This window comes from Peromyscus californicus, unplaced genomic scaffold, assembly GCF_007827085.1.
Source record: "Peromyscus californicus insignis strain IS unplaced genomic scaffold, ASM782708v3 Scaffold_5__1_contigs__length_169319896, whole genome shotgun sequence".
In the NCBI taxonomy this organism is placed as follows: domain Eukaryota; kingdom Metazoa; phylum Chordata; class Mammalia; order Rodentia; family Cricetidae; genus Peromyscus; species Peromyscus californicus.
This window is the reverse complement of record NW_026294573.1, coordinates 32,725,019-32,747,559: the sequence shown is the minus strand read 5'-3', so window position 1 is coordinate 32,747,559 and position 22,541 is coordinate 32,725,019. Positions and strand designations below refer to the sequence as shown.

The 22,541-nt window shown below is 54.9% G+C and overlaps 1 protein-coding gene across 1 annotated transcript in view; it reads right to left on the bottom strand.

Moving 5' to 3' along the window:
- Positions 1 to 15,546, bottom strand: part of Kcnq4 (potassium voltage-gated channel subfamily Q member 4) — a 50,849-nt gene extending 35,303 nt beyond the window's left edge. The window contains exon 1 of the mRNA XM_052717838.1: positions 15,233 to 15,546. Coding sequence (XP_052573798.1) covers positions 15,233 to 15,546 — 314 coding nt within the window. The remainder of the gene's footprint in view (positions 1 to 15,232) is intronic.
- Between the last annotated feature and the right edge of the window lie 6,995 nt (positions 15,547 to 22,541).

The following is a 22,541-nucleotide window of genomic DNA, read 5'->3' as shown; positions in this document are numbered from 1 at the left end:
GCTCGGGCTAGGTTTCCACTCACAGGCTGAGTGCCCAGCCCGAGCAGCAGGTGCCAGGCAGCACCTCATAGCACCGTCCTTAAAGGCTCCTAGTGTCAGGGAGTTTCACGTGTGACCTCAAGCAAGTCATTTCACCTTGCCAAGACTCGATTTCCTCATCTGGAAAATGGAGAGAAAAGAAGCAGCGTGCGCGGAACAGATAAAGGAGGCTGGCTCACAGAGAAACCTCTAGGTAGCAACTATTACCTGTGTTGACAATGATGTGGTAGTACTAAGTCCTAGGTACCCCTCTTCTTCTCACCGTGACTAAGGGTGCTCTGACCAAGGTCTCAGAGCCTCCTTGGAGAGCCCGAAACCAGGAAAGGAAATCTGGTAAGGGGCTCAAAGACTGGCTGAATGAGAAGGCCTGGGCTCCTCCTACAGAGAGGAGTGGTGCTGGGCCTGCATCATGGGCATCTCCTTGATGCTCAGTGTATGAGCGGTAATAGAGAGACTTCCTGTTCCCTGGCGCCTAGGCACAGGCGATGAACACTCTAGAGAATTTTTGGTCCTCTTTTCCCTGTAGTGCAAGCTCTGTGAATGCAAAAACTTCATCTTGCTTGCTGTCTCTCTCCAACACCTAGAACAAGCTTGGTGGGATGGAGGTTCCCGGTGAATAATTATTGAGTGAGTGATCGAATCAATGAATGAATGAGCAGGCCCAATGAGCCTGGGAAAGCCTCTTGTACAACCGCAGCCCCTGTGTCAAGGGAGCAGGGAGTGAGGGTGAGTTCCCTCCCACCCAGAAACCCAGGGCAAGTGGCATGACAGGAGGAGAGACAGATGGGGAGACAGAGAAGAGAGATGGCATTCTCGGGAGGCAGAACTAAGATTGTCTATCTCCTGGCCCCCCACTACCCACTAGGACTCAGTCTGGTCCCTCCAGCTGGTTCTTCCCAACCTCCTAGGAGTCAGGCCTGGCCCCACATCCAGTCTGTTTGGAACCCAGTGTGAGTGTTCCTGTCCCATGTCAGTCCCTCAGCCCTGATCTGCTCCCCACACTTCCACCTTGGCGACTTCTACGCTCTCTGCCATCCTTGGAACCCCCTCTCCACTCCCAAGCACCCCTGTTCAACTTTGGGAAAAAGGACCCCTCGAGACCCTTAGGATTTCAAGCCTGCCGCGGCTGGGCACCCTCAGGACCCTCCATTACCCTCTGTCTTCTCTGTCTGGTCTGCACGGTGTCAACAGCTGCTCCTCTGTCCCACCCCACTGACACTGATTTTCTAAAGCAGCCCAGTTCTGTTCTTTCCTGTCCACCAGGCTGGTCCAAGGGGATGCCAAGGGCTTCAACCTTGGTGACTTGGGACTTTGCCAACCTTGTGGAGCCTGAGGGTTCTGGGGAAAGTTGTCTTGGAGTTGTTGCAGAGAGGTCTGGGTAGAGGGAGAGCCGACGGGATGGGAGCATACCTCTGACGCTGGCAGGGCGGAGAAAGAGTTCAAATGGAGAGAGACCCACATATGGCAAGTCTAAATATTTGAAAGTTTAAATCAAGTTAACAAGCTGTTAAATAAAATGCGTTCTGTTCTTCCTGGCACGTCTGCCTTCATAATGATCTGGACGACCAAGTTTGAATTTCAGTTCCGGGATTCTTTTGAGTTCTGTGCTGGAATACGGCAGGGTCGGGCAGCCCATGGTGTAGCCCCATTCTCTTCCCCCACTGAGCCTATCTATCTCATCAGGCTCTGCCTGTACTCACTAGGAATCAGCAGACCCTCATCTCCCCCCCCACACACACACACCCCTGGATTACCTAGGAGAGAAGCACATGCAGGTTACAAATCCCCATGCAGGGCTACATCGGCAGAATGGACAGGATACTAGGCCTTTACCCTGGAGTTCACCCAAACCAGCCCCACTCTGATCTGATATATATGTGTGTGTGTGTGTGTGTGTGTGTGTGTGTGTGTGTGTGTGTGCGCGCGCGCACGCACCATTCAGGATCCTATTAGAGAACCGGGTCTACCGCTTCAAACAGGCTGAAAAGCGCTACTCTAGCCCCTCACCTGTTGAAGGCAGGAGGAAGTAAGGGCTGGGCGACCACAGCAAGGCAACAACAGGCAAGCACAAACTCACCACACAGTCCCAGCACTCCTGCCTCCCAGCCAGCCTTTTCTGATGGGTAAGACCTGAGACCCTCCCAAACACCAGGCCACCATCAGCAGTGTCTGCGAGGCGTGAGTGAGCTTGCTCCTGGGACCTTGACTCGGACTTCAACTCTGGTTGCCCAGCTCAGAGATAGATTGAAGAGCCAGGACCAGGCTCCAGAGAAGGAAGGGAGCCCTGGTATAAATAACAGTGGGGGGCCGGGATGTTTGGGCCCATCTCCCAGGCGACGGCTGTGTTTACTGCCCAGCGAGGGGGGGGCAACCCACACATTTGCCTCCCTGACTTGTAGCCAAATTTCTCCAGGAAGGGGTGGCCCAGGATTAGCCCCAAACACTCCAACTTTACACCCCAACTGATGGATCATCTGCCTGACATAAGCCCTAAACCTCCCTGCCATTTCTGGCCTCCTCTAGCCCCAAATGCTGCAGGCTGTATCTCTATCCACCCCAAGTACTCCAGCCTTCCCCCACCAAGACCTACTCTGCTCAAAGATTGAAAGGGTGGGGATCATGAGAAGGGCAGGGAGGGCCTTGAGCAGAAACCTGGGTGTGTGCCAGCATCTAGCTGGGGCCACTGGGTATAGAGCAGAGACAAACCTCTCCCACGGCCCTGGCCAAGGCACAGGGAGGGCTGCAGCCCCCAGATTAGGAGAGTGCAAATCCCTTTCCCCAGCCCACACTTCATCCCATGCCTGTCATGTGAGAGCATTAGATGGCCAAACCCGTCATGGGGAGGGCTGGCAGGTGCCCTCTTGATCATGCACTGGCAGCCACACAGATCAAGGCAAAGACCATTGATGCAGCAGGCAAGTGGGAAGGTCTTTCCCCATGGGCAGCAGCTGCACCAGGCCTGGGCTGGGGTTGATGAGTGAGTTCCAGTCAGCAGGTCAGCTCAGTCTAACACACACACACACACACACACACACACACACACACACACACACACACACACACACATTCATTTTTGAAGTCTTAAACACAGGACCCTGTGCATGCTACGCAAATGTTCTACCGTTGAGTTACATTCCTAAACTCCTTTCCCAGCCTTAGGATGAAATGGTGTAGGAACATTCCTTCCCGAAGATACCACCATGAGAATTTCTGTCGTCAGGATTCAGGGAGATTAGTTGAACACACAATAATTAAAGCCCACAATAGGCTAGGTGCTGACCACAAAGCGCTCGGTGGGTCCACGTGGGAGAGGGACCTCCTTTCCAACACAATGGGAACTCAGAGGGTGGGGAGGCTTTGGAGGAAGGCTGTCGTCCTGGCTTACCACTGCCAGGGATAACTGAAACTCACGTTGAGCCTCAGTTCTGGTCTGAGCCCAACTGCTGATTTCAGTTTAGTCTTTGTCCAGTTTGGAGCCCTGGTTTCTTTAGTAGCAGAATGGCAGAGTGGGGTACTGTAGGGGGCAGACACTGCCCTGTTAAGTGATAGGGCCGGAGGAGGAAGAGGAGATAGGCCCTGACTCTTCCTCCAGACTATGCCACACTTGGCTCAGTCAATCCTTGCATGTGCTCACGGGACTGTTCTAGACCACTCCTCTGGGGATACCCACAGACCTCAATCCTAAACCCTTTGGCTCTTTCCAAGCAGTCTTTGGACCCGCTCTCACTCTTCCTGCTTCGAGCACACCCCCAGCTCTGCGGCCTCTCCCAGGGCAGGGTTTGCATACATGCCTGGAGCTTTCCCTACAGGCAAAGTTCCCAGGGCTGCAGGCCAGGCTGGGACAGCCAGGCCCAAGACAGAGTTATTGGCAGCTTCGGAAGGGTGCTCTGGGATATGGGTCTTGGGGCGAGCAGAGGAAGAACAGGCCAATTGGGATGGCCTCCTGGGGTCCCTTTCGGAGTCCTTCCACCACTGGGGTCCTGGTCGGTCCCAGAAAGGCATCTCTAACAGAATTTTGCCTGTCACACCTACACCCACACTCAGCCCCTTCCATCTTCTTCCCCAGGGAGCTGCTGCCCAGCCAGGACTGTCCCCACCAAACCAGGCACAGTTTAAGTCCCAGCCTCTTCTCTGGACACCATGCTAAGTGCCCTGTGGTGTGATGTTCTGCTCTCTTAGGCGAAAGTCACACTGGTCTCACCTCTGGACCCTGGCCTGTATCAGACCCTCTGCCTGGCTCCTGTCGTCATCGGCCTTTTCTGTTGCCGTGTGAGCTGCCTCCTCCAGGAGGGTTTCCCTGCCAAGGCTTGGTTTGGGGCTACCCTGGACCACTCTATGCTGGGATCCCACAGGATCTGCAGCACCTAGGAACAGTGGCACTTATCACCCAGTGCAGAGGCCCATCCATGTCCCTCAGGAAATAGGGTGTGGGTCCCGATTCACTGCTCTATCCTCAGCTTACAGCTTAGGGACCATGTCCCAGAAACTGCCAGTGGCTCTTTTTCAATGAAAGCAGGGGAACAAAGGGGGAAGGAATGAGTCCCCTGCAGAGGCGGGTGGGAGCAGGATCTTGAACTTGATGGCTGAAGTTCTATTTAGGACAGTCTCCTGGAGAAAGAGGTACTGTGAGGATGAGGAAGGTTCACGAGGCCATAACCTCCAAAGCTGGACCTCAGGGTTCGGGTCCTGGCCCTGCTAACGTCTTTGGGCCTCAGCCCTCACCTGGAAAATGGGCCCACTGGCAGGGCTCGAATCACAGGGCTGTTGAGGGGCAAGTTCTCAGAGCAACATCTGTCTGGCCTTCGGTAAGCACTCAATAAACACTCGCTATTATTATCTTTACTGTTACTGAGAGCTGGGGCAGGGGGAGGAGCCCCAGGAAGGGAGGTGCTGCTGGTTGCCGCCCAGCAGGCGTGGGTCTCTTGCCTTCCCACGGCAAGCCTGACCTGCAGCAGCCATGCACAGGGTTCCTACCCAGACACAGCACAGGGTTTCTGCACACTTAGACTCTCTGGACACTCTGTCTGGTGTGAACCTAGGACATTCTCATCCTCCAGACACTCACCCCTTCCTGCCACTTCCTCTTGTCATGACAAGGGCTCGTCCTTAACCCGCAAGCTGCAGCTTCCCTTTCTAAACAATGGCCACAGTGACATGGCTACCTTATAGGGATCTTGGTGGGGACTCATGAAGGACTATGTGGAAACCAGTTAACACAATTCCTGTTAGACACCAGGCAAAGACCTTGTTACTAAATATGGGCACTGAGGACCTCAGCCTGGTGCATCTCTGAGCAGTGGTCCAGGGTTCCCCAAGAAAGGAACTGCCAGCATGGCTAACCTGTTCTTCCAGGGCCAATCTGCTCCTCCATGGCAGTTTCTCAAGGCTCAAACTAGAGTCAGCAAGAGACAGATGAGGGCTTCAAGGCTCCAGGGAATTGGGAGCCTGTGATGGGAAGACAAAAAAGAGGAAACCAGCCAGGCGGTGGTGGCTCACGCCTTTAATCCCAGCACTCGAGAGGCAGAGGCAGGTGGGTCTCTGTGAATTTGAGGTTAGCCTGGTCTACAAAGTGAGTTCCAGGACAACTAGGGCTACACAGAGAAACTCTGTCTGGGAAAACCAAAAATAGATAGATAGATAGATAGATAGATAGATAGATAGATAGATAGATAGATAGATGTAAAAATAAAGAAAAAAAGAAAATCATCATACTGCCCTGTTCTTCAGAACACTTCATTCACCAAACTTCAATCAGCAGACTGCCCTGATGGATGGGCAGGAGACTGCAGTCCTGGGGTGGAAAGAGGCTAGTACCTCGGTAAAGTTGGACCTGGTTGCTGTTACACAGGACGCAGAAGCAGAAGCCAATTGCAGCCTGGAAGCTACTGGTCCAGTGTTTAAGGCCCAACCCCTCAGGCCACTCTTGGGAAACAGTCCGGGGCAGTGCCTGAGGGCAGGACCTGGGGCTCCTCTGTTCCCTAATCCTTCCAGCTGCCAGGTCTCTTCCAGTTCTTCTGGCCTCCATTGCCCGGGAGCCAGGACAGGACCCCAGCTCTTGGGGATTTCATGTTTTGGTCAAATTTCCAAAAACACTTTAGGGACTGTGTAAGGCTGTCAACTTTTTATTTTGTCCAGTAAGGACAATTTTTAAAATCCCCGCCCTACCACCTCACAGAAGAAAGCACATAACCTCAGACTACGGCAGTCTTTGAAATGGGCTGCATTTAGCTTAATGAAAAAATCACCACGCTGTCCTTATTGTGCTCAGTTTTTCCCTTGGCCACTGAAAACCACCCTGGGGTCTGCCTATACATCTGAGGGTCACATAGATGGGTTTGAATTCTGGCTCTGCCCACAGACAAGCTGCATGACTTGGTGTGCCTCCACGTTCTGGCAGCAGAATGGGGATAACAGCTGTGCTGGCCACAGGGACTGGAAGCCTTGTGTCTGCAGAGCAGTGGTGCAGGTAGCATCTCAGGGCCCTTCCCCCATCTGCCCTGCCTACAGCTCCCCGCGGACCAAAGGATAGGGGCCCCTTCATAGCTCAGTGACCAAGGGCCCTGCAGAACCTGTGGCAAAGGGACCCAGAAAGCCTGCCTCAAAACTTCATCGTAGCTATTCCTGTCTGTCGGAGCCCTGCACTCAGGATAACGGCTGGAGCGAGCTTCTAGCCCTTGGAGGGCCAAGAGGTCCGTTCTCCACTTCTCTCTAGTGGGCAAAACCCCTCTCCTCTTTAAAACCTGGCCGCCATTGTTCTCTCATGCATGGACAGTAACTCATTCCCAAATGTGAGCCACACACTATGCTCACCCCTCCCTACCCAGGCCTACAGCCCATCGAGGAAGAACCAAGCAAGAATGCATGGGGCCGGAAGTTAAACTCCGGGGACACTGTAGGGTCTCCAGTAGATCTGAAGTAGAGTGGGCAGAGAGTGTTTCCAAGAAGAGATGATGTTCAAACTGGGCTTTGAAGGATGAATAGGAGTCAGCAACACAGCAGTGGATGTGAGAGAGGAGTAAGTGACCAGCCCAAGGAAAAGTACAAGGAGCACCTAACAGCACATCGTGGGTCATTTCCAAGAGAAGGCACAAAGGGTGTCTCTGGGAAGAACTTCCTGGGGGTTTGGAGGTGTGAAAGCCACTGGATCCAGGAAGGAAGACCGTTTTTTGAGGTGTTCACTGTCTGGGTACTATCTGGGAGCTAAGGGCTAAAACCCTGAAGGCGAAACCGTCCTCAAAAAGGTAACATGTAGCAGGATTCTGAACCCACCATGAAACGGAGAGGAAAGGGCCCAAGACAAAAGTCCAGAGTTCAAGGACAGGAAGAGGGGGCAGAGGGAAGGGGCACGAGGCATGAGCCATCCCTGCCCCTCCCCACCTCAAGGAGTGGGGGTGGGGGGTGGGACGGGATACTAGTGGCAGAGTGCTTGCTCCACAGCACAAGGTCCTGAGTTCAGTATCCTGCATCCTGGGTGGACAGGAAGTGGATAACGGGGCCCCTAAACTCACACCCTTGCTAAGGTAGAGAACAGCAGACAGCTAAGCACATGGTTCCCGGAGTCTTGTCCTGGGTTCAAATGCTGCGTCTACCACTTGTTAGCCATTCTAGCCCCACTACAAAAAAACAGTGCCAGATGTGGTGATCCCAGCACTTGAGACAAGGATGGAGGAGGAGCTGGAGAGTTGGGTCGGCCTAGGCCAGTTACAAAGACCCTGTATGTACTTGTACACACACACACACACCCCAAAAATAAAAGAGAGCCTGAAGGAGCTGCTGATGTGTTCACTCAGCCTCACTCCATTCCCAGGTTATGCACCCTCCCTCCTCCTTCTGCTGGACCAAGGGTCCCCCTTTCCTCCCCATCCCACCTCTCCTGCTAAGTGGCCTTCAAACAGGCTGGCAGAAGAGACGAGTGAATGTGTACTCAGGGGCTGCTCCATTCCCTGGGGATATATGGCACACACCACGACAATATCTGTTGAGCTGTGTCCTGCCTGGGCCATCAGGTCCCGTCTCCTGACTCCGGTTCCTCATCTGTGAAATGAAGCTATCTATGTGTCTGCCCAAGGTTCGGGGCCTCTGGAGCTCTGAGGTCTCGGCTCTGATGCTCTGTGGCCAGGATAGACTACACAGAGAAGCTCTGCATGCCCTGCCCGCCCCACCAAAGGAGGATGCTCCCTGGGGCTCCAGACTGCACCTGGGTGGGGGCTGTCCCTCCTGCAGAGGGTGGCGGTTGGGCCCAGATGGGCCAGAGGAGCAGCACCTGGGTTGTGCTGACAAAGCCGTTCCTTCTTGCCCTTCTTCTCTCTCCGCCCCCCCTCCCCAACTCCCAGAGACAGCCAAGCCCAGCAAAAAATAAACCCAAAGGCAGAGACCCGGACACTCCAGGGAGGGGCTGCAAGGAGGGAAGGATGAGAGAGCAGTAGAGACCCTCTCCCTTGCTCCAGAGCCTTCCGGTCCTGATCTTATTTCCTTTCCAAAACTGGACTCACAGGAAGCAGGTATCTACCATCTGTCCTCCATGCTGTGGAGGGGTGCTGTCCCTTTGCCCGATGAGGATGATTAGAATAAATCATGTTTGGCGCTGCTAGACAGGGTTTCCCACATTTTGGAAAGTGTATCCCACAGACTCTCATCTGGCAGTCCTCCTTGTTATCTGACTTCTCTCCCTTTGGTTTCTGTGAGAACCAAGTTCTATCATCTCCAGCAAGCTTGCTCCTGTACCACAAGCTGGACCAGAGGTCTGAGGAGTCAGAGGATTTCCCTCCAGCTCCCAGGCCAGAGACCCCAGACCACCATCCGTTCCCAATTCTCCACAGAAGAAGAGAGAAGAATAACCGTGCTCTCTGCTCTCTTTGCCTGCCTCCCTCAGGCACAGCCCACGGATTCTTAGCCCAATGAGTCTGCTGCCTGGGGCTGCACACCCCCCTGCTCTTCACCCCCAGGTGCCAAGCTCCAGGGCACACAGATCCTACCTTGGGGACAGAGTTGCCCAGTCTGCCCAGAGTCTTGGGGGGTTCCATAGGTCAGACTACACCTTCTTCCCATCCCCACAGAGCCTCCAGGGGATTGGCAACCTCCTGGGTACCCCTCTAAACGATCCCCTGTCTTCTGAGGGGCCCCAGCAGAAGATATTATGAGATGCCCCTCTCACATCCCAGCTCTTAAGTCAGCAGCACCTCTCCATGAGCATAGCTCTGTGTCTGCAATCCTGACTAAGTGGGTCCTCTTTCCTGCTAGGCCCATCTGGCAGAAGAGGACACAAGGCTGAGGATTAGAGGGGGAGGGGGATGGGCATCCCATGATGGGTCCCTGGGTTTGTTCCAGAGACCACTGCTACTGGGCACCTCTCTGTCAGTTAGCTGGGGGTGGGGAGGGAGAGATATGAACCATGACGCCCAAACCTTGACTGCACAATGGCACCTTGGGGCAGAGACAACACACACACACACACACACACACACACACACACACACACACACACACAGAGAGAGAGAAAGAGAGAGAGAGAGAGAGAGAGAGAGAGAGAGAGAGAGAGAGAGAGAGAGAGCGAGCCAGAACCCCGGGCCCCAGGAGGCTTAGAGACCAGTGTTCTTAAAGACAAGCAGCTTCCCCGCAGGCAAGGCTCTGGTTCCCCAAGCCTGGCAAAGCACCGTGCTGGCTGATGTCATTCATGACACAAAGGAAGAAACAAAATCCATAAGCAGTCCAGAGACTCAGGCTAGTGGCTCCAGTCACTAGCTGGGTGACGTCCCCTACTCAGTGTGAAGTGAGGATGACTGTCCCCTGATCCAGTGGCTGTGAGGCCTGAATGATGCAAGGAAGAAGCTGGGAGGGAGAGGCACTGACTCCACCTGAGGCAGGAGAACATGAGCCTAGGATTTTGAGGCTAGCCTGGGCTACATAAGGAGATTCATCCTAGAATAAAAAAAAAAAAAAGACTCAAATGGGCCTGGAGGGTGCTCCACAGAAAGCCACAAAGACATAGTCTCAGGCTCCCAGCAGACACACGAGTGATGTAGGCAATACCACCCATACTACCTCCTCAGTACACACACTCCTGCTGAGCCCAGGACCTCGGTCAGACCTCCCATCGGAGGCACAGAATGATGACAGTAAGGACATCATACACACAAGGACGACGACGACAATGACAACAACGACGGAGAACTCGTGCCTGGTGCGGCACTGGCTGCTCTCCCTCTTCAGCTCTGGCCACCCAGGAGGCGGCTGTGATTCCCACTGCTCAGACTGGAGAGCCGGAGGAGGCTCAGAGACTAAGCAACTTTCAGAACAGCTAAGGGCAGCCGCAGAAACAGAGCCCATCTGCCAGACTGAGCCCACACTCTCATGTCCCTGTGGGGCTAGCTCTGGGGGCGCGAAAAGCCCCCCATTCCCCTCCAACCCTCCATCTCCACAGCAGGGCTGTCCAGGTCTAGCACTGGGGAGAACCGGAATGGGGAAAGTTTCCCACAGGGCTCCTTTGGGGCAGGCCCCAGAGCCTTCTCCTCCTGCTCCTGGACCACTTCAGTAACTCTGATAGCTCAGAGAACTTTAAATTAATCACCCACTCAAAGTGCTGCCACCAGCCAAAGAATAATCGTCTCCTCAAGTACGCCTGGCTCCAACATCGTGTGGCCATGGGCTTCTTTAGCAGCAGGGCTTGCCCTCACATCCAGCAGGGCCCCGTCAATGGGAAGAAGAAATGTGCTGGGAACTGGAGGGAGACAGACAGACAGTGACCTAACCCAGAGGAAGAACTCCAGAAGGCGTGGGGAGCAGCAGGTGCCAGGGGAAGCCAAAGGGAGAAGCCATTCAAGATGGTCACTCTCCCACTCCTCACAAAGGAAAAACAGTGTGTGCCACGGATCACACACTCCAAGTCAGTCCCAGTCACGGCGTGAAGGTGTTGGAGCATCAGGTTTCTGCAGTGCTGTCTGGGAGGCTAAGTGTGACCTTGGATGGGAGTGTGTCCCGTTCTATGCCTGGGTATATACACAGCCACACAATGCAGGGTTGGGCAAAGGGGGCCCTATGGGAGGAGCCCAAGCCAGCCCCACTGAGTCACATAGTCCCCAGGCTGACCAGGGGGTAATCTGAAGCCCTAGGAAAGGAAAGGCAGAAACTGCATGAAGGGAGTCACCCCTGGTCTGTCCCGGTCCGGATGTCCGTCTCTGAAGCCAGTGTGAAGGTGGGGCATTAGTTCCTTCTGGATGAGGCTGCATGTGCATCTGTGCCGTCTGTGGGCTGTGGTGAGCTTGACTGCCCTGGGAGCAGCTGAGACCTTTCCACTTGAGTCTATAAAAATCTTATCACTGCCCCCTGGCTGCAGGTGTGCAGGATGCTAGGGACACAAAGCGCTGCTCTGGAGGGGTCTGGGGCCTGGTCCAGCCGAGGTCGAGGGATGACAGTTCTGGGTTGAGGCTGCTCCTTGTGAATGACATGGCCTTTCCTGGGTTTCACATTCCTCATCTGTCAACTGGGGAGAATAACAGGACCCACCTCACCAGGCTGGGAAGGGTGTGCTTCTACACGAAGTCAGAAATCTCAGTTCCAACTCCAAGGGCCCCGTCAGGTGGCCTCAGAGAGCAGAGGGAATGGTTCTGGACAGGGAGTGTGGACTTAAAAGTCTGGCCCTCTGCATCTGCTACCAATTTGCCACGTGATTTTGGTCTCCAGAGCCGTGGTTTTCTCAGAGGCAGAATGGGGCAGTCAGAACGTGAGAACTGACCTGGCCTGGGTGTCCTGTGTGGGGATGACATCCAGTCTAGGCCATGTTGTGTCTCACAGGCTTGGGGTAGGAGGCTGGGGTGGGGGACTCCAGGGCTAGGAGTGAACAGGCCCCAGAAGCTGTGGCCACCTCCTCCCCTCCCCATTCCCACAGTTTCTGACCCCAGGGACAAGGCTGAGGGAGGATGTTTACAGAGTCTTAAACCTTCACTTAGAGAAGTTTGCTGGGGGCTGGGAGCAAGGATTGTTGAGTGGTGAGAATTTCCCCGTGGCCGGGGAAGCACAGTGCGGTTGGGGGAAGGGGCGCTCGCTCTGTCGTAGACCCTTCCAGGTCTGGGTCTCCGAAGGTGCTAGTGTGATCGGAGAGGGTACCACAAGGAGGGAGTCTGCCCCTAGGGACTCAGCAATGAGGACAGGGCCTGGGGAGGGTGGGGATACACACCAGTGGCCAGGGCACAGGGCGAAAGGCAAAGTGGCAGATTGAAGGGCCTCGAGACAGAAAGAACTGAGAAGGGTCCAGTGACCCTTCATTCTGGTCTTTACAAGGAGAAAACAGGACAGGCAATGTTCATTCCCTGGGGGCACAGTTGAGGACAGGAGAAGCCGATTACACTCCTAGATGCCAGGGGTGGTGCTGGTCCTGGTGGGCTAGCTGGCTGGTGTGAGGGAGGTGTCTTAGCCCCCTCCTCCCTCTCTCCAAGTCCTCTCTCCGAGGCTCTTCTGTGGGAACCCCCCCCATGCTGGCCCGGGTCTGTGACAACAGGCCCTAACTGATGCTATGCGTGGAAACACACATACACACACACACACACACACACACACACACACACACACACACACACACACCCAACTTGGAGAGTGTGGGAGTTAAGCTAGAAGTACAACTACAAGAAATTCTTGACAAGAACACGCAAGACCCTACAGTTAGAGGCTGAGAAACTCCATGTCTGGAACCCCCGGAGACAGGAGATGCTTCTGTGTAGGCTCCTTCCGACCCCCGCCACTAACACCCACTCCTCCCGCTCAGACAGCCCCTAGCTGTTTGCCCGGCTCTTTCCCACCCATCAACCCATCCATGAAGACAGCCCAAACTGGGGGGGTGGGGTCTCTACTCGCTCTGATGACCTACATATCTAAAGCTCAGAGAGACTCTAAAGCTAACGGTGTCACACGGCACTCAACAGGCTCCTGGCATCTCCGTCTCCCTGACCTCCCAGGTCCATGGCCAGTTCTCCGAGATCCCTAAACATCCAGACACTGTCACACCATGTGTCTTCCCCTGGAGCTCCAAGGAATGCCTTCTCACTGAGCTCCTAGAGACAAGTGCTCAGGACATAGGTGCCTCTAGCCAGGGCATTCCTGGCATCCGGAAAGGGCCGGATGTGGGGCAAAGGTGTCGTCAGATTTAGCTCCTGGGAGGAAGGGGAGGCCCCTCCAAAGGAGCCATGGTAGTGGCTGGTCTGGGTTAGGTTGCCCTCATCTCCAATGACTGTCCTGGGGACTAAGAGGCCAGGCCTGCAGGCTGAGGAACCCAGCTTGGAGCCAACTGACGTCTCCAAGCCCAGATCTGCCTTGGAAAAGTCACCTCAGGAAGGAAACTTTGGAAGGCACAGCTGTGTCCTGTGTCTTAGCCTTCACGGGCACATGAGGGGCCCGCCATGCAACTGCTTTACACACACACACACACACACACACACACACACACACACACACACAGAGTGCTTCTTTTTTCTTCTTCTTTAGATGGGGGCACCCAGGGCTCTCTCAGGAAGCTCTACCTTAAGTCTGGTGCATTCACTTTCAATGGGCACCGGAACCCTAGCCCACCAGCACTGAACGGTACCACTCCACTGGTCCTCTACATCCGACAGATGTTCATCCAGGTCTTATTGGGACGCACTGAGATGTGGGCTGCTCCTGATCACTGACCTGGACCCAAAGCCTGACCTTACATTCTGCAGAATCTTAATCTGAGGGGTCTCTGCACGAGTCATGGTTGCCACCTCTACATGCTTATGATCAATAGAAAGTTCCCTTTCTCTGTTCTTCTTTGTGCCACCTTCCCCGCCTCCTGAGGTTCTGTGGCCCCTATTCCCATGGGGCAGAGGCAGGTGAGTACACACCAGCGGAGCAAGCAGAAAGACAGGCTAAACACAGGTGAGAAAAGCCAGGTAGAAGGGTGGACAGGCAGGTGGACAGGTAGACAGACAGATGACAGACACACAGGCATCAAATAAATAACTGGACAGGCCCACATAGCATGGAAACAGACCAACAGAAAGGCTGTGGGACAGACAGGTGGAGAGATGAACAGACAGGCTAACACACACACACACACACACACACACACACACACACACACGGAGAAACTCAAGTCTAGCAGAGGGACAGACAGACAGATTGTAAAGTGACCAGCAGGTGGACAAAGTGGGCCGCCCAGGAGACCCTAAGACTGGCAGTATGCTTAAGAGCAGCATACTGTCCCTCCCGGGCACTCCTAAGCATCCCAGCACCAGGCCCAGCCCATTAACCGATATGGCCTGGGCCTCTCATGTTCCTGGCTGGGCCAGGCCGTCCCCCAAGACCGCCTTCTGAGCTGCCAAAATTCACTCTTTACATCCAAGAGGGGTCAGTGTTTTGAAAGTTGTAGGAGCCTGCTGAGGGAAGGAGGGGCCCCACAGCGTCATTGTTTCCAAACATACCCCTCTCTTCTTTCTTTTTCCCCATGCCCAGAGCCAGGCCTAGTACAGCGGCCAGCAAGGCAGGAGAGCTGGGCCCAGCCTGCAGGGCAAGGCAGGACAAGACGGGGCAGGGCAGCCAGGGCAGCCTGCTGCCTCCCTGCTTCGAAGTTGAGGGTGCAGGGCAAGGCTAATGAAGACACAGATAAAGTTGGAAACAGCACACAGGCCTGTCAGGGCCATAGGGACCCCAGACACCTACAATCAGAGGCCAGCCCTGAGCTGGGGACAGCCTGTTTCTGAAGAGGGAAATCTCCAAGGGGACGAGGTGGGAGCACGACACAGCTACTGAATCTGAGAGGAGATGGCAGGAAGATGTGGGGGCCAGGGTCTTCTGTGTCTAGGACACAGTGCGGGAGAGGTGAAGAAAAGGAGAGCCTCACTTTAGTGGCTTCGGACTTGGTGGAGCAGAGAAGGAGGGCAAGAAGCTGAATGCCGAGAGTAGCTGGGACAGAGCGGCGGGGCTCTGCGACCAGGATGGAAGTAAGGAGAAGAGGCAGAAGAGGTCAGACGCGAGGGCAGCAGGGGTCAGCGCTGGGAGATCAGGGGTTAGGGTCAAGCTGGGGGACCGAAAAGGGGGCTCTGGTCCTAGAGTGACGGCTGAGGGACTGCCGCGGGGCAGGGGGCAGGAGGTGGAGCCAGCGCCGGGCGGCCGTCCCCAAGGAGCCCGGCTCACGCGGGGTCAGCGCTGGGGCACGCGAAGGGGCGCGGGGTCCCCAACTTACATGAAGACGTGATAGACGAAGGCCCAGCCGCGGGGCCGCTCGAGCACGTTGTAGACCCAGTTCTGCAGGCGGCGGTAGCGCTTGTGCGCGGCGGAGGAGCGCTGGCCACAGGCGGAGCCCGAGCCCGAGCCCGGCCCAGGGAGGGGCGCGCCCGGCGGCAGGGGGCTGCCCAGGAGGCCGAGACGGCGCGGAGAGCCGCCCCCGCCCGCCTCGCCCTGTTCGCTCTGCACGGCCGTGAGCGCCACCAGCTCGGCGCGGGGGGCGTCCCCGGGCGGGGGGCCCAGGCCGAGGCGGCGCGGGGGGGCCTCGGCCATGGGTGGCGCCGGGCGGGGGGCCGGGGCGTTGCGGGGCGGGGGCGCACTCGGGCCGCTCAGAGGCGCATGGCTCGAACCCCGGGCCGGCGAGGCGACCCTGGGCGCGCACGCGGACGGCGGGGGCTAGGGGCCGGGCCGGGGCCGTGCGGGGGCCGGGGGCGGTCGCTCGGAGCCTCGGGGCCGCGGGAGCCCGTACTGACCGCCCGCTTCCCCGGCGACTGGGGCGGCTCTTTCCGACTCCAACTCTCTTATTACGCGCTCCATGCCGCTCGCCTTTCCACCTGCCGCCGGCGCGCCGCTCACATGTCACCCTCCCCCGCCCCGCCCCGCCCCTCCCCCGCCCGCCCCGCGGCCGCCTTCCCAAATCGGGAGGGAGCGAGAGAGGCGAGCGCGGGGAGGGGACCCGCGCCCGACGCGGCGGGGCAGGGCGCGCGGTCCGGCCAGTCGGTGTGTGCTGGCCCCGAGCGCGTGGCGCGGGCAGCGAGAGGGCCCTCGAGGCCGGGCGTGTACTAGTGGTGTCCCTGGGAGCCGGCCGGCCCTCGGGAGGGAGATTGGGACGCCTCGTGTGGGGTTGTGCAAAGTGGGGCGTGGAGTGTGGAGTTGTGGCCGCGGTTGCGCGAGGGACACTACTCATACTGTACAGTGAAGGTGTGGGTATCCAGCGAAGTGCCTACTTGTGCACGCTGGCAGGCTACCCGTGGTTCTGTGTGGGTTCACTGTGAGTGGATGGGTGGGTGGATGGATGCATGCATGGATGGATGGATGGGAAGATGGGTGTGCAGAGCCGGGCAGTGCCGCACGACGGGTGGTGTAAGCGAGAGGTGTGCCCATCGGGTTGTGCCCTTGGTTTCTTGTGCAGGGTGTTTAAAGTTCGCTGAGTGAGTGAGGTTGGGACAGCAGCTGCTGCTCCTCCAGCCGCTACCTGAAGGGTCTGGTGCTCTACAGCTACCGAGAAGTGTGGGGCGGTGTAGCTCACAGCTGGGCCCAGATGAGTCTCTCCTTGAAGCTTCCCTTCTTGGTGATGGAGGAGGAGACCCCAGCTGACCACCCTGAGCAGAGGGGGCGCTCTCCTGATCACAGACCTGTCCTCAACTTCCCATCTCGTCCCCGCCTCCGTGAGAATTCCCCCATCCCCCACCCCTCTCTCCAATTTATCCAGGGAACCTTGTTTAGGGCAGATAGGAAGTAGAGAAGTAAGCACTGAGCAAGTGTTAGGAGGACTGGACAGAGCCCTCCGCAAAGCCCATAGTATCCTATTCGTACTTTCTCTAGGAGCAACCCTCTCCGGCAGAAAGTTCTCGGTGCCTGACCTCCATCTCCAGGTGTGAGCTGGCTGGCCCCTTCCCTTCGCCCTGTGCTAGGTGGTGATTCGGGTTTGCTGGCCCTCCTTCCCTCTTCCCCAGCCTAAAGCAGTGGCCAAACCAGCCGCTCTCTCTCCGTAGGCCCTGCCCCAGGGTGAAACGCTTCCGCAGCAAACTCTTCCCCCCTCGGGGAGGATCTCGGGGGACACAGCTAGCCGGAGGGGCGGGGGAGGGGGCGGGCTGCAAGCTCGATTCTCAACTGTCAGCAAAGGCAGCATTGATCTGCTGAGCGTCAGTAGGGGAGGGCGGGAGGGAGGGCTGTGGGCCGGGAGGGCGTGCAGGATCTGAGATCCCCAAGCTAGGCTTGGCAGCCAGCCGTACCCCCAACCCCTAGTGACCCTTTCCCCTCCTGCCCGGCTGGGGTGCATTCTGAGGTCTGACCTGGATCTCTCCCACTGCTGCTGGTGCTGCGAGTGCTCGGGGCCTGGCGCTCCTGCGTAGGTCATGGTCGGACCTACTGACGACTGGAGGTTTCTAGATCTCAGGGCCCCACTATGGATGCAGTGCCAGAGCTGGATGGAGCCATCCTCTCCCTATAAGCTGAAGCCCGTATATCCCCCTTCCCATATATGGCGTTGCCTCTCCTGACTGTAACTGGCAGTGCTCCATCAGGGGCCCGGGGGGGGACTCAAGTCTGGGATTCAAACTGCACAATGGAAAGTGGTCGTCGCTGGGAGTCTTTTGAGGTTTTGATCTTGGATGAAATGGAACTTGAATTCAGGTTGTCCCTATCAGCACTCGGAATATCTAAAACTGGGTCTGTTCTGGGAAATCTGATCCTCCAGTTCAGCACCACCTATGAACCCATGCCTCTCTTCTTCGCATGTGGGGGACGGCTGAGCTTCCTTTTCCTCCTTGAGTAGACTGCTCTCTTCAGAGAGAGGGTCTCATTAGCTTTTCCAACTCATGCTGTCGATTGCCCATCGATGGCTGCGGAGAGGTAAGAGGCTGTAGTTCCTGCTGGAGGAGTGGAAGTTGGGTTTCAGAAGCACTTCCAGGGTCCCAGAGGCCATCTCTGCAGGTAGGCACCTCAGGGAGGGTCATATGCACTGAGAGTGAGGGGGGCCAGTTTTTCCCGAGGTGTGTGTGTGGGGGGGGTGGTAATAGGAGGGCCTGGCAAAGTTGAGCTGGTGTGGTGTGTGGGGCGTGTGTGTGTAGGAGGCAGAAGAGAGAGTCCAGAGAGGACAGGTGGCCACTCTGAGAGTCACTTGGTGGCCTTCCTGTGCCCATCCGGATTCCCAGGACATGACAGAGAATGGACTTTCCCCACGGCAGCCTTTAGTGACTAAGACACTTTTCTGAGCAGACAGCTGTCTCTCGATCCCTGACGGAGGGAGATGGGGTAACGAATGCTGTGGTCTCCCACACCCCATCCTCTGGCTCCCCCATCTATCTCCTTCACTCCATCCTCAGCAACTTTCTCACCACCGCCCCAGCTCCTTGGCAACCCTGCCCCTCTTCTCAGCTCTGTTTACTCATCCCCTGCCCCATGTTTCTCCCTGGCTCTGAGTTTCCATGGCTGTATAAGAACAGGCCAACTCGCCCATCTGCTGTAATCCATCACTGTCCCCATCATCCATCAATGGAGCAGATATTGATTGAGAGGAAGGGTGGGGAGGGTGAGTGTTCCCATTTGCTGAGCACTAGCTGTGGGCCAGGTCCTATCCTTTACAAAGAATACAGTCCTGTGCTTTGTGGGAAATGGGCTGAGAGGTAGGGAGACACACCTAAGGATATACAACCAGGCGGTGACCTCAGACAGCCAGTGCCCTGAGTTTCCCCAGCACTTGCATGCTGGGCCCTGAGTGCTGGCAGGGAAGGAATTGTAAGAGTTGATTCTGGGTCTCTAGCACTGGCTCCTGCCAGGGGGTAGGATGCCCAGATCTGAAAGGATCAAGTAGCTGGCACCTTGGTTCTTGAGGCTAGGTTCAAGGCTGGTATTGACTCCTGTCATGACCTCAGGTCATTTCACGGCTCAGATTCCTTGCTGGAGTGGGAGGGTTAGCTTCACTCAGCAGTTTCCAGCCCCTTGTCAGCACCAGGAGTCCTTTTTTAACAGACAGAATCATAAGGTGGTAAAGAGTGACTGGGGTGAGGGGCTCCAGGCTCCGCCCACCTACCTATTTCTCCCGATCTCTGGTTGGTCTCCCCGCACAGCTGGCTATATAGTCCAGGTAGTCTTGAATTTATGGCAATCCACCTGCCCATCACCCGGTGCTGGGATTATCAGTGTGTGCCACCTCACCTGGCTTTCCCCTGGGTTTTCTTATGGTTGCCGGATTGCTGGAGGCCCAAGGACAGAGAAGCTGCAGCTGGCAATGACAGGGAGCCTTCTTTGAGGACAGGAGTGGAGGGGGCTTGAAAGTAGCCTTCGTCATCTTTGCCCGAGCAAGGCCTCTGAGGCTCCTCTTTCAGCATCTCCCAAACACTCTGGGAGCTCACGAGGTTCAGACCCGTCAGGCAGCCTCAGGCTGGGCGAAGACTGGCCCAGCGGAGCATCAGGCTACAGTGTGTGTGAGTAGGTAGGGTCTGGGATGGGGGAGGTGTTCTAGGGCACAGGGGAGGAAGGAGTGTGGCTAGCAGGGCAGAGGCCTTGAACACCAGACTGAAGAGTCCAGAGAGCAGACAAGGGGCCTGAGTTAGGCACAGAGCGGAGGAGGACTCAGGAGGGCTAGACACAATAATTCATGAAGCCACAGGTCAGCTGGGGTTGTACAAGTAAGAGGCATTTATCTTACTGTGCAGGTGAGAAGTGGCAGAGGGTGCTCACAGGATGATAGTGTCACATCATTGCCTTTGGGAGCCACTGGGGGATGTGGAAGCCTTCTCTCTTTTCCCTATACAGCCAAGCATGGACAGAAGGATTAAGCCACCCAGGGGTCAGAAGAACTAGCTAGGGAGCCAATTCCCCTGGACCTGAGTGTGTCACTTGCCTGCTCCTTCCCTGGACCAAGCTTGTCTGGCCAGACAGTTAAGAGCCACAGAAGTGGAGAGGGAGGAGTATCTCTGAGCTCAGCAAAAGTAAATGCCCACTGATCTTAAGGCCTGGGGTGGTGGGGTTACCTGCAGAAGACAAGGAAGGGGTAGGGGGTGTGGAAACAAAGTCAAATTCATTCCTAATGTGCACGACTCCTCTACCCTTGGGGCTCTTCCTCCTTCCCTAGGTGGGGGAGGGCTGGCCATGCAGATGAGTGTGGTCCTGGGGTCTCCTGGTAGGTTCCTGGTCTCAGCAAGAGTCACTAAAACAGTAGAACTGTTGGAGTACAGAGGAAGGGCTGTGTTGAGTCACCAAGTGTCTTCTGGAGGCTCAGATCCGTCATCCCAGCTGCTCAGGAGGCTGATGCAGAGAGATCACAAGCACTGGAGTTCAAGGCAAGTATCTTAGGGTTTCTGTTGCTGTGAAGAGACAACATGACCACAGCAACCCTTTAAAAAAAAATAATAAAGATTTATTTATTTATTTATTTATGTATACAGTGTTCTGCCTGTACACCAGGAGAGGGCACCAGATCTCATTACAGATGGTTGTGAGCTACCATGTAGTTGCTGGGAATTGAACTCAGGACCTCTGGAAGAGCAGCCAGTGCTCTTAAACTCTGAGCCATCTCTCCTGCCCCATGGCAACTCCCGTAAAGGAAAACATTTAATGGGGTGATTTACAGTTTTAGAGGTTCAGTCCATTATCATCATGGTGGGACATGGTGGTATGCAGGCAGACATGGTACTGGAGAAGGAGCTGAGAATTTTACATCTTGATATGCAGGCAACAGGAAGTGGTCTGAGACACTGGGTATGGCTTGAGCATATATGAGATCTAAAGCTGGATTCCACGTGACACACTTTCTCCAACAAGGCCATAACTACTCTAACAAAGCTATATCTCCTAATAGTGCCACTCCCTTTGGGGGGCATTTTCTTTTAAACCACTACATTCCACTCCTTGGCACCCAAACACTTATATCATAATGCAAAAATGCATTCAGTTCAGGCTGGAGAGATGGCTCAGTGGTTAAGAGCACTGACTGCTCTTCCAGAGGTCCTGAGTTCAATTCCCAGCAACCACATGGTGGCTCTCAACCACCTGCAATTAGATCTGGTGCCCTCTTCTGGCCTGCAAAGACACATGCAGGCAGAACACTGTATACATAATAAATAAAGTAAATCTTTAAAAAAAAATGCATTCAGTTCAACTTCAAAAGTCCCTATAGTCTATAACAGCCTCAAACTTATTTAAAAGTCTAAAGTTCAAAGTCTCTTCTGAGATTCATATAATCTCTTTTTTTTGTTTTGTTTTGGTTTTGGTTTTTTTGTTTGTTTGTTTTGTTTTGTTTTGTTTATTTTTTGAGACAGGGTTTCTCCATGTAGTTTTGGTGCCCGTCCTGGATCTCGCTCTGTAGACCGGGCTGGCCTCAAACTCACAGAGATCTGCCTGGCTCTGCTTCCTGATTAAAAGGAATTAAAGGCGTGCGCCACCACTGCCCGGCTTCATGCAATTTCTTAATTGTAATCCCCTGTAAAATCAAAATCAAAAAGCAGATCACATCGTTCCAACATATAATGGCACGAAATATACATTACCATTCCAAAACATAGGGAAGGGAGCATAGTGAGGAAATGCAGGACCAAAGCAAGACTGAAAACCAGCTGGGCAAACTCCAAACTCTGCATCTCCATGTATAGTGTCAAAACGCTCTTCAGATCTCCAACTCCTTTCAGTTTTGTTGACTGCAACACACTTCTTTCTCTTGGTCTGGTTCCACTCTGTTAGTAGCTCTCCTCGGCTGGTATCTCACAGCTCTGGCATCTCTACCATTTTGGGGTGTCCAAGGCAATCCAGGTTTCACAGAATGGATTATTTGGGCCTCCATTCAGGGACACCCCTGACACATGCCTGGCCTCAGTGGCTTTCCTTAGTCTCAGAGGAAGGTTCCATAATGCCTTTGTTCTATCCTTGACTCTACAGCCATAACCACATGGCCAAAGCTGCCAAGTTCTGCTGCTTGCTGGGGCTGGAACATGACCCCCTCATTCAATTACATCTTCACTAGCTTCCTGTTTTCAATGGTTTCCTTCACTGCCTAAGCTTGGCTGTTCTGGAACTTGCCCTGTAGACCAGGGTGGCCTCAAACTTAGATATCAGCCAGCCTCTGCCTCTGGAGTGTTGAAATAAAGATGTGCACCACCACACCTGGCTCTAAGCTTTTCTTTAATTCCTTTCACAAGCTGGAAATTTAGCTGGGTACAATCTTGCCCTGAGGTCCTGACTCCCTTTATTCCATTTCTTAATCTGTTTATCTCCTTGAACACAGGACTTAGTTCCATTCCACTTCCTGGTGCTCCTTTTCTCCTTAACTATTACATTTTGTAATTTACCCTGCTCAGCTTGCTCCTTTTTATTATACATCATCATTAGAATTACCACTAATAACCACATGACAGAGTCAATAGTAGGCTGTTTGGAGATCTTTCTCTGCCAACAGAATTAATCCAAAACTCTTCACTTTAGCCTTAGGCAGACTCTTCAAAGACAAGGGCAAAATTGTCTTTCTTCACCAAAATATCACATTCTTCACCAAAATATCACAAGAATGATCTCTAGGCAACATTCTTCTCCTCTGAAACTTCTTGAGCCAG